This window comes from Zerene cesonia, chromosome Z (assembly GCF_012273895.1).
Source record: "Zerene cesonia ecotype Mississippi chromosome Z, Zerene_cesonia_1.1, whole genome shotgun sequence".
NCBI classification, from domain to species: Eukaryota; Metazoa; Arthropoda; class Insecta; order Lepidoptera; family Pieridae; genus Zerene; species Zerene cesonia.
The window spans coordinates 7,303,269-7,316,162 of record NC_052122.1 but is presented as its reverse complement, the minus strand read 5'-3'; the positions used below and the strand labels follow the sequence as shown (position 1 = coordinate 7,316,162).

The 12,894-nt window shown below is 30.6% G+C and overlaps 1 protein-coding gene across 1 annotated transcript in view; it reads right to left on the bottom strand.

Annotated features, from left to right (window-relative positions):
* Positions 1-12,894, bottom strand: part of LOC119835575 (dynein heavy chain 5, axonemal) — a 45,625-nt gene that overhangs the window by 13,592 nt on the left and 19,139 nt on the right. Inside the window, exons 18-21 of the mRNA XM_038360483.1 lie at positions 1,956-2,122; positions 1,113-1,322; positions 808-1,036; positions 332-531 (exon numbers count right to left, since the gene is read on the bottom strand). Coding sequence (XP_038216411.1) covers positions 332-531; positions 808-1,036; positions 1,113-1,322; positions 1,956-2,122 — 806 coding nt within the window. The remainder of the gene's footprint in view (positions 1-331; positions 532-807; positions 1,037-1,112; positions 1,323-1,955; positions 2,123-12,894) is intronic.

Sequence of the window (12,894 nt, the reverse complement as noted above, 5' to 3'; positions counted from 1 at the left end):
AGTCCCAAAATCTACCAAAATGCGTTTTCCACTCCCACTAATATTATCTCAATAAATTACTTCAGATGAAACAGTTCCAACTCATCAGCTTGAGAAAAACTCAATTTGGCAACAATAACTAATCTGTTCAATAGAAAAATGGTTTATAACTGTGACATATAAATATAATTTCAACTAATATTATAGTATTGCAGTACATTCATAATAATCAATATTACTGTACCAAAATTGATACCTAAGAATTACCAAGAAATACGACATAATGTAATTGCATATTTTTTGCATCTAATTTAAAAAAAAAGTTACAATGCCATGTACGATAAATAATTACCTCGACTGGGTCTATTTTCAATTCCATGTCCACTTCCTGTTCCCTTATCTTCTTTAATGTTTCCATTACGGTTCTTACGTCATCCAAATCCCGTATTGGCCTTTCCAATTTACGTTCTAAATCATTCATAATAGCGTAAACATAATCCATCTCACGTTTGTACTTTTTACGCATTGCTTGGCTTATTCTATGTGTGCCATCTAAAAAAGTCCAATAATTTGAATAATTTCTCAGTTCCTTATATTATTTTATTATAAATATTACTAGCTGCACCCGGCAAACGCTGTTCTGCCTTACTCTTATCATTCAGGGGTATGAAAAATAGATGTTGGCCGATTCTCATAGATACCGGATAAGCACAAAAAATTTCATCAAAATCGGTCAAGCCGTTTCGGAGGAGTATGGCAACGAAAACTGTGACACGAGAATTTTATATATAAGATAGATAGTGACAAATGTTATTGAAATTTACTTACTCTTTAATTCAGTTATAAGTCCCAGTTTAAGCTTCTCCGTAGAAACCGCGAGACAATTGCCAATAATTAGAACATCGGGCTCTGTGCCCAATTTAAGTTCAAGCTCACTGTGTCTCTTTAAAGCAAGCTCAAAGTCGTTTAAATTCCAAGTTAAAAGTTGTCTTAGGGTCTTCTCACATTTCCACAAGTAATGATAGGGTCTCCACCGTTTTACTAACGTATTCAATTCCTAAAATACATTCCAGCATTAAAACAAATGCAGATGTGAAGACAACATTTATTCCACAAAATAAGAACTAACAAACCGTTTTAATATTTTGTGTACACATCGATAGAAGAGTCAATGTTTTTATAATCTCTTTATTTTCCATAACGTGACTGTAAAAACTCTTCTGTTGGAATGGAAAGACAGGTTTTTCTTCTGATTCCAATCTGTAATATTTCTTCTTTCTCATTTTCGCTGCTTCTATCATTTTCATGGATTTTGCCATGTTCACTGGAGCTACAGTTTGGACCTGTTCGTCAAGTTTTGAGACTACATGGAAGAGCTGGTTGGGCTGGTGGCCTGTCAGTTTCTTCCAGCTAACCTATACATTTGGTGAAGCGTGCACAAAGGAGGGAGCGCAGCAAATAAAATAATAATCATATTATAATGGTTGTGTTATTTACAAATGACAAACCGATATTATAAAGCGACACCGAGTGTTTTGCAAACCAAATTTAACACAAGCGATTAAGCATTAGGAATCATTTGCAGACGACATCACCGTCAAGTCACATAGTATGTGCAAAGTATAGACACAACACAACAATAAACACCACAATTTGGAAAAAAAAAGTTTCTCATAAGTATCCATGATATATATAGTTACATTCTAAATTGGTTAAACATTAAACAGAACAGTTATATACACCTAGGTTAACGATAATTCACATGTGAATAATTTTTTATCACCGACCTGGGTCGAATCTGTATGGTGAGCAGAAGGCTAAAATAAGATTATTATTAGAACACAATGTTAATATCATTATTTATTTCACAAAATATTTAACACAAATATCAAAAGAACAGTTCACGATTAATTTATTGAATTGTAATATAATGCTCCCTTATGTCACTTAGTTAAAAAAAATTGTTATCAACATACCCTGGAGGATTTTCCTCCAGTCCACTGAGCTACGCCTTTTGAGAGGCCTGAAATATGTTTTCCAGCTAACACGAGTACTTCTTGTATTTCTTCTAGTGTAGGTTTGACTAGAACGTTGGGTATTACCAAAGCAGCATTTAATAAAAACATCGGCTTCTTTTGGTGCCCTGTAATACATATTAATACTGTAAAATTAGCTGTATTCGCTTTATTAGGTATATGATACGTTACGACTTAAAATCGTCTTTATTGATAAAACAGGGACTGAAAGTTTGTACCCTGAAAATTGTATTAGGCCCGCGCGGGCGAAGCAGTAGCTAGTAATGTATAAACAATATGGCGTTAAACGGTGATTATGTATTGTTATTGTATGGTTGGATAACTGCGCAAATCGCAGAAAATAGATCAGGTTTAAAATATTTTAATATTATTTTAATTGAATGGATGGATAATAAAATCTAATAACAAGAATGAATAGACTAGATGATAAATTAAATTAATAGGAGCGAAGATCAATGATTGAAATGGAAAAATTAAAAAAAAAATAATAGAATTAATTAATTAATTACAAATGACGTGAATATTTATTTAAAAATAAATTTATCAATTAAAAACATATGTGGAGATTTATTGGATCAAAGGTTCTTTTGCAAAATTAAAAAAAGTAAATAAATTTAAAAAAAGTAAATAAATAATAAAAATAGAAAACGACGGCCTACTGAGAAAATTTGTACGTCAGTCTACTAGGGCACCAGAACTTGGCAGAAGTTTTGCAATTAAATTCCCTTTTACGCATGTCAAAAGTTGAGACATGCGCATTCTAGAAACGAAAAAAAGATAGTAGATACACACTACGATTCCTGTCTGAATTTTGATTCTTAATTCAAAATCTGAAATTTGAAGCGTCCCCCTCTCACTCATAACTTAAAAATTGCTCTTCTGCTATCAAGATAACAGCGCCACTGGAATGATTCACAATGTTAATTCCGGTGTATGAGTTCGCTATTTAAGAATCGCGAAAGATTTGATTTTGGTCTTAATTTAATTTAGAACATATCAGGGACCTAAAAAATCAGAATGTACGTGGGGAACAGTGAAATTTTATGCATGTACTTTCTGAAATCAGGCATTTCTTACAATAATATGATTAATACATATTTTCATGATATTAACTGGGCACTTCTACGTATATTTTCCATTGATTTAATATGACATGGTGTTATTTCCTTTCTTTTCTTTTAGCGCAAGCGCTGTGTTAACTAGACCTTTTCAGATTCATAACACCCTGGTACAGGTGCGGGTATAATTTTGTATCCGCAGATGTTCTAACGCTTTTTTTGTATGAATGAAGAAGGGTATGCCGCACAAAACGAAATTCCGGACAACATAAACAAAAAAATAATAGGGATTATATAAATAAATGGGGTAAAAACAATTGATAATGTTAAATTTAATGTGTATGTATTTTTCTCGATTTAATTTTTAAATCAGTAAAAAAAGTAAAAAGTAATTGAGATCTTGGTTCGACTAGGAGCTGTGTGGTGTGTTTTTATTACATTCTAGATATAAAATGACAATAAATTAAGTATTCTTATTTAGATTATAATAGAGCTAATATTTAAAAAATAAAACATATATAAAATAAATCAAACAACTAAGCGTAATTCAATTAAAATTTACATATTTCAAATAGAACTAAATTTGTTTAGAATATAAATAAATAATAATAATAGTCGCTTCCAACGTCCTTCTTAAATTTCTGCAAAATAATAAAATAATTGTATAGATTTATGAAAATTGATTTTGGGCTTATTTCCTATAATAATATGTATTTAATAATATTTCGTATATTTATTTTTTTAGTGCTGCATGCAAGTTGAAAATGTTGAAAAAACGTTTGCGGATAGAAAATTATATCCGCATGTGTACCAGGATATTATGATTCTCCAAAGATGTACTTGTTGTACAGCGCTTGCGTCAAATTTATTATTGGTTGCTTATTAAGTAAAGTTAAAAAATTATTAATCGTTGTAATTTCGGTACTTCTTGAAAAAATCGAAACTAGATAACTGGTTTTCATAGTTTGTTTGAATTTCATAAAAAAAGTATTTTAATAGTGCAGATTTTTTTTTTAATATACGAATATATTTATTTATACTATTATTCATTGTGAAAAAAAAAAAATTAAATTAACTTTTTAAAATAGTCGCATTAATTGTGAATTAATAAATTTTGTTAGAATTTTGAACATTTGTTATTAATTGCTATCGGTTTGATGGTTATTTTCCTTTATTTTTATAATGATACAAATTATTGACAAACTTTAACTATTTGTTTAAAATTTGGTTTTATTGTTTAATAAGAAGTTTTATATATTTTCGTGTTTATTTATTATTCTACTTAATATTCTCCAGGGAAGTTTCCGATGCGTCTAAATTATATTTAGTCTATCAATATATATTAATTAATATAATTTATTGGTTAATCAATTTAATATTTCATTGTATAATCTCGCTATAAAAATATATAATGTAATATCTCTTTTTTACTTTATGTGAATAGGTTAGGTTTAAAGGGTTTTTTTTTATTTCTAATATTCTTCAGACATATATATGTGTGTTTTTATTATTACTAAAATAATAATCGCATCCATAAAAAAAAATTAATGGATTATTCCATTTTTTCCCCCTTTAAATTATTCGCCAAATCATTATTAATTAATTAATTATTTGCAGTTTTGGAAACTTTGCGGATAGGAAATTATACCCGCATCTCTACCAGGACACTATAAATTTCAATAGTTAGCAAGCTTCTACAGCGCTTGCGCTGAAGTAAACGAAAGGGTGCTAAAGTTCCGTTTCAGATAGGCGGAGCTTTTGATCTTTAGAGACAATCTCAATGGCACAATATATTGTGCTCTTTTCCTCACGTATCGGAACAAAGAATATTTAATCAGTCATCACCATCTATAATTATATTTTAAAGGATAGCAAATTTGTCAAGAAATAAGCGGATAATAACATACATTAATCACTATAGTCCAGTCATCTGATAGAACGCTTTCCGACAGTTGAAAATGGTTAAGTTTTTAGATCTGTCTTTCCGAATTGAAACTTTGACACTTGTATTATATTTTATAACACATACATACAAATAGCGCCGTAGGAAAAGTTCTTAATTACTTATCTCTCTCCCGAATCACATTTAACTACGAAAATGATACCTATAGACAAAATAAGCAAGAGAATAATTTTCATATTTTATTCCAGTTCATATTTTATTAATTTCTTCGTAAAATTTTCAGTTTTGACGTTAGGACATCGGATTAATATTGATAAGTCGGTAATTTTTCAGTCTGTACCTATTCAAATTAAAATTGCTTGTAATTCAGTATAATATCGCCAAACCCGCACGCACTAGCTCAAGTCAAGGATTGTAGCCTGATTGAGGCCTGTGTCCCTGCAGTGAGCACATAATATATAGGCAGATGATGATGATAATGATAACAAAATCTATAAAATCAAAAAGCTAGAATACAAAACACACATAAGAAAGTGATCGCAAAAAGCCTTCAAACTTTTATACTGTAAAAAGGCGCCTAACGTCGATTTGTTACGTCGTATTTGTTAGTATGAAATGAGAAGCAAGTCTGTCGTAAGCGTTACAGATTTGTGAGAAAATAAATATGTAGTTTAAGATAGACCGATGTTAATTTAACAATGATAATTTATAAATTGCATAAGACGTAAAAATCACACTAATATTATAAATGTAAAAGTTTGTTTGTTTGGATGTTTGTCCGTTAATCGCGCTGAAACTACTGAACGGATTTTGATGAAATTTGATATACAAACAAGTACATTAGCTGGTTTGGGTGACATAATACTTTTAATAGAGAATAAATGCTCCCTTGGGATAAAACAGAAACGTTGATATGATAACGAAGCCCGGAAAAACGCACACACTAGTACTTATCTGATTTAATACCCATGTGACAATAACATTTTACACACAAATAACATGGTAATATTAAAAATTTTTTAATGAGGTTATATAGCAATTCGTATTATCCTAGACGACCTTTGTAAGTAGGTCCATAAAACTATAAGTAAATGTATACCTATCGAGTTATTTCCTGTTTGAGTGGAAACCGCCTTGAACTCGATTTTGTTGTGAATTTTTGCATTATATGCCGCTTTTTTTGAGTTCCAGAGGTTCTTTAGACGACAGTTTTGCAATGAGTGTAAAGTTGATGAATTAAAAATAACACCGAATGAATTTCAATATAGATGTTTTACACAAAAATTAATAGATGTTTTTTCAACTACTACAATAAAGAAATTATTTAATCACAAACATTACTATTTTCTTCAAAATATGGTCTTTTCTTGTATGTACGCTTTCAGTGCGTCACACTTGCGTGAAAGTTCTGCGGTTGTGTAGGTAGGTACTCAAATGATATCTTATATCTTTAAACAAGCAATTCTTATGTATATAATTGGAATCTCGGAATCGGCTCCAACGATTTTCATGAAATTTAGTATATACCCCTATAGTTTGGGGAGCGATAAATCGATCTAGCTAGGAATCTTTTTTAGAAAATGTCATATTCGTGTTTTATCGACTTAAACTTAGCGACTCTTCCTGACATCTATTGGCGAATAATAATACTAATACTATTTTTTTTTCCTGACATCTATAGGCGAATAATAATACTAATGCTATTTTTTCTTCCTGACATCTATTAGCGAATAATAATACTAATACTATTTTTTGGCGAATAATTAAATTTCCAGCAAAGGGCGTTGTTAAGTAACGAAGTCAATGAGTGTTTGCTTTGAGGTTAGACTAATTGTTTATATTGTTTTGTGTCTTCTTGATGCACGTGTTCACTTAAAAATGCCTAAACGATCTTGGAAAAAAACGCTTATAAACAATCTAACTTCACGAAGTTAAACCGAACAAATCTCGGTCATCCAGGTACTATATATTAAAACTCACAATTCACAATATTTTATTAATTAAATAATTTCTACAAAATAAATTTATTTTTCATGTTTTGTTTTATATTATTTATTCCTTTTTTTAGTGTTATTTATTTATTAACAAAACTTTGGATAAGTTTGGCAATTAATTAATTTCATACAAACCTGATTTGAGAACGTCTGCGGATAGAAAATTATACCCGCACCTGTACCAGGGTGCAATGAATCTAAAAAGGTGTAATTTTACAGCGCTTGCGCTATAATAAATGAAAGGGTGCTAAAGTTCTCTTTCAGGTAGGCGGAGCTTTTGAACTTTATAGACCGCCTATAAAGCTGCTCTTAAGTTAATTATAAAATATCGAGTTTAACGCAAGCAAAATATAATGGGTTATGAAGATGGCACTATGAAAATACATAACGAATATATGTAATCTTTATATTAATTAGTGCAGACATTGTCACGAAGGTATAGAAAATACAGTACATTACCGGAGCATGTAAATCGTTAGCGCAAACTAATTACAAACATTGCCATAATCAAGAGCTCATAAGTTTAATTCAACAATCCTTAACTCATAAATTCATAAGTTAAACAACCGAAAAATGCCATCATTCACACTCAAATATGCTTCGAAACCCATACCCAAATCAACAAAACAAAATAATAATGGAAATATATAAATAAATGTAAAAATTCGTGTCTATTTGTTTTAATTACTATTTATTATTTAAAATACCTTATTTACAAATATTACTTTTTATTTCAAAATATTATTAGAGTCCCTTTACAAAACGTGCAATTTCTGCGGATGAGAGTACTCTAAAATTAAAAACTTTCTTATATTTTACAATATTTCATTAATTAAATAATTAAAGCAAAATTAGATTCCATATTAACATATTTATTAATTTTTCCTTTTTTTGTATTTTCTATCAATACTTCCTTGGTCGGCAATACCTCTTTCATACAAAAGTGATTTTAGCACATCTGCGGATAGAAAATTATACCCGCACCAGTACCAGGGCATTATGAATCTGAAAAGGTTCAATTATTACAGCGCTTGCGCTGAAATAAACGAAATAGTGCAAAGTTCTCTTTCAGGTAGGCGGAGCTTTGATCTTCGTAGACCGCCTACATACCAATATTTTGTTTTTAATTCTAACCTAAAACACCAAAGTTTTACCTTAGAAATACAGAAAAGGGTTTATTTGCCATAAGAAGAATATATAAAGTACATAATTTTTTCAGACATAGCACCTGCGTAGCCGATATGCTCAACTCAACTCAAAACCATACTCAACACAAAAAACATGAATGGAATCAGCCCAATGAAGTAGTATCTTTTGGACACATTAAATATAAAATAGATCTTAAATATACATTTTTTTCAATTACAGTTTTTTGAAAATAATTTTATCAAACATTACTATTTTATATCATAATCTCGCTAAAGTTTCTTTTTACAACGTTTTCCATGCGGCAAACTTGCGTTCATTTTACATCCCCGCACTAAAACTCCAAATTCCGAATATGTTTTTTTTTTCAGAATATTTGATTAACAAAATAATTCCAGTCAAAATATTTATTATTAATGAATTCATGTTCATTTTTTTAATTTTTCTTTAGTAGGATTTTGTAATAAATTTATTTTTTCTATCGGTGGCAAATAATAAAAATACCCTTCATACACAAGTGGGATTTGGGAACGTCTGCGGATAGAAAATTATACCCGCACCCGTACCAGGGAATAATGAATCTTAAAGGGTAGAATTATTACAGCGCTTGCGCTGAAATAAACGGGATGGTGCTAAAGTTCTCTTTCAAGTGAAGGCGGAGCTTTGAATCTTCGTAGACCGCCTACAAAGCAATGTTGTGTTTTAATGCTATACTAAGGCACCGAGGTTACACGTTTGCAATACAGAATGGGGCTAATTCCATAAGAACAATGCATAAAGTATTTGGATCTTTAGATAAATGCAGACATCGCTACGCAGCCATACTCAGCTCATCTCAAAACCATACTCAAAAAACAAAACAATGCAATAATGGAATCGGTCCATCGGAGCAGCATTGTTCGGAATATGAAATAGATTTATAGTGTAATTGTTTTATTCTTTGATGCCTGTAATTAAAAATATATTAAATATTATGTTTTTACTTGTAAATATTATTTAATAAAGTCTCTTCAACAAAGTTTTCTGTGCGGCACACCCTTTTCTACAAAGGGTTTATTTATTTATTTCGGAAGCTGCGGATAGAAAATTATACCCGCACCCGTACCAGGACATAATGAATCTCAAAAGATGTAATCATTATAGCGCTTGCGCTGAAATAAACGGAAGGGTTGCTACAATTCTCTTTCTAGTAGGCGGAGCTTTTGATCTTTGTAGACGACCATCAATAACGCAAAATTGTGCTCTTAAATCTATCCTGAAACACCAAAGCTTTACGTTAGCAATGTAGAAAGGGGTTATTTGCCATAAGAAGGTTTATAAAGAACCCAATCTTTAGATGAAAGGAAACATTGCTACGCAGATGCGTAGCAATTGCCACTATACTCAACTCAATTGAATACTATACTCAAACAAAAAAAAAATGTGAGCCGTCACGGGACGCCTGGCAGATGAAAAACATCGACATTATTTTGTAAAAGTAATATGCAGAAAAGAACATATTGTGATAGGAACTAAATATGTCATAATGATAAAATAAAATATTACGATTTTTTTCCAGATAACGATGACTATTTATTGAATAAACATTTATTTTCATTAAATACAAAAGTTTGCGAATTTATTTCAAATCGTGACTACTTAATTCGTATAGCGTGGCGACGCGTCGCCACGGCATGCGTCGCCACGCCAGAAATCGGTTTTACGTATTGCTACGTATAGATCTTTCACATAAAAAAAAAACATTAATAGAATCAGCCCAAGGAAGTAGCATTTTTCGAAATATGAAACAGATTTTTTTATATAAAAAATAAGTGTTTTTGTTTCCAATTGTTGTAATTAAAAATAATTAAATCACTCAATTAAAACGCATATATATTACTAAGCGGAACAGTTGTGAGCAATTTCTGCAGATTTTTTAGGTACATACACTAAAACTTCATATTCCTTATACTTAAAAGTTTTTCGGTAAAGAAATAATTAATTTATATCCATTATTTTTTTAATAAAATTTTCTTTTTTTGGTATCATCTAACAATTTAACTTTGTTGGTTCCGCAATTCTTCTTCATACATGTTTGATTTTAGAACGTCTGCGGATAGAAAATTATACCCGCACCCGTACCAGGACATTATGAATCTCAAAAGATGTAATCATTAGAGCGCTTGCGCTGAAATAAACGGAAGGGTTGCTAAAGTTCTCTTTCAGGTAGGCGGAGCTTTTGATCTTTGTAGCCGCCTACAAAGCAAGTCTCTTAAGTCACTCCTAAGTAACCTAAGTTTTAGGCAAGGAATATTTTAATTGGTCTATTTGCAGGATGGAGACATATATTATATACATTTAACTCATTAATATAGAAATTTTAACAACCCAGAAATGCCGTCATCCACACTCAACATGCATCAAAAGCCATAGCCATCTATCTCAACTCAAAACCACACTCAAACAATAACGAAACAACATTTTTCCGAAATATGAAAATTCGTGGTATTTTTTTCAATTACTGTAATTAAAAGTAATTTTAATCACAAAGTATAATTTAATTTCAGAACATTAGTAAAAACCCCTTTATAAAACGTTTTCTGTGCAGCGGCACACTTGCGTGCTATTTATTCTGCGGATGAGTATTCTAAAATTAAAAACAAATACTTCGTTACTGAAAAAATTCCGCCAAAATATATAATAATAATATTAATCGATTCATACAAATTTTTCCTTATTTAATAATTTTAGCAATTGAAATTAACTTTCTTGGTTCGGCAATAATTAATTTCTTCATACAAAAAGTGATTTTAGTATCTGCGGATAGAAAATTATACCCGCACCCGTACCAGGGCATTATGAATCTCAAAAGGTGTAATCATTACAGCGCTTGCGCTAAAATAAACGAGATGTTGCTACACTTCCCTTTCAGGTAGGCGGAGCTTTTGATCTTCGTAGGCCGCCTACAAAGCATTATTTTGCTTTTAATTCTATCCTAAACACCAAAGTTTTAAGTTAACAACACAGAAACGGGGTTATTTGCCAAAAAAAGATATATAAAGTACATAATTTATTGATTAATGCAGACATAGCTACGCAGGTGCGTAGCAATTGAAACTATGCTCTACTCAACTCAAAAGTAGACACACAAAACAAAAAAAAACGTAATGAAATCAACCCAACAAGTAGCATTTTTGGAAATATGAAATAGATTTTTCATATAAAAAATGTGTATCTTCAAAATTTTTCATTTATTAAAAATTAAAATTATTTAAAAATTAAATGAGTCTTTTTCCTTCATTGCTGTAATAAAAAATAAATTAATCTCAAATATTCCTTTTTTATTTCAAAATATTAATAAAGTATCATCTTACAAAGTTCCTGCAACGGCACAGTTCCGTGCAATTTCTGCAAATGTTTATTTAGTTAGTACGTACATACACTAAAAAATATTCCTCGAACATTCCTCATAATTTACAATATTTTATCAATTATGAAAATAATTTCACTAATAATAAAAATTTCTTTATGTTATTTTAACTTCATTTTTCCATTTTTGTCTGTCGTCTTGTAAACAAACAACACTGTTTGTTGGTTCCGCAATCAATCAATTTTCATACAAAAACGATTTTAGAACGTCTGCGGATAGAAAGTTATACCCGCACCGGTACCAGGGCATTATGAATCCCAAAAGGTTCAATCATTACAGCGCTTGCGCTAAAATAAACGAAAGGGTATAAAGTTCTATTTCAGAAAGGCGGAGCCTTTGATCTGTGTAGATCGCCTACAAAGCAATATTCTCTTAAGTAGATTCTAAGAAACCGAAGTTTAACTTTAGATTAGTGCAGACATTGTTACGAAAGGGTAGAAAATACAGCACATTACCGGAGCATGTAAATCGTTAGCGCAAACTAATTACAAACATTGCTAATATCAAAAGGTCGCAGAACTTTAATTGTAAACTGATACAGAACTTAAACAACCCAGGAATGCCGTCACACACACTTAAACATACTTCAAAAACCATACCCAACTCAAATCAAAACTGAAAAGTTTGTTTGTTTGTTTGAACGCGTTAATCTCATGAACTACTAGTCCGATTTGAAAAAAATTCAGTGTTAGATAGCCCATTTACTGAGGAAGGCTTATATATGTACCACAATCGAAGTCGGAGCGGACTGCTAGTTATAAATAAATATGAAAATTTACGGTGTTTATTTTTTTAATGACTACTGCCTATAACAAAAATATATTTAATCACAAAGTATTACTTATTATTACTTATTATTACTTATTTCAAAATATTATTAAAGTCCCTCTTCATAAAACGTTTTCCGTGCGGCTCCACTTGCGTGCAAATTAGTACGGATGAGTCTAATAATTCAATTACCCTATATTTTTCATAAAAGTTAGTATTTCGGCAAAAACATTCAGCAAAAATAAAAATTTATTCGTACATATTTTTTTAATTTATATATATTAATTAATATTCGTTATTTTTTAAATAAATAACGTAAGTGATTTTAGAACGTCTGCGGATAGTAAGTTATACCCGCACCCGTACCAGGGCATTATGAATCTTAAAAGGTCTAATAAACGAAAGGGTACTAAAGTTTATATTTCAAGTAGGCGGAGCTTTTGGATCTTTGTAGACCGCTTACAAAACAATATTGGGCTCATAATTCTATTTCGACGTAAAACGTTAGCAATATAGATTTGAGATATAAATATGATTATTAATTAATTATTTATGTAAAAATTGACAATTGTACGCCACATGGCAGATCACAGTAGAACTT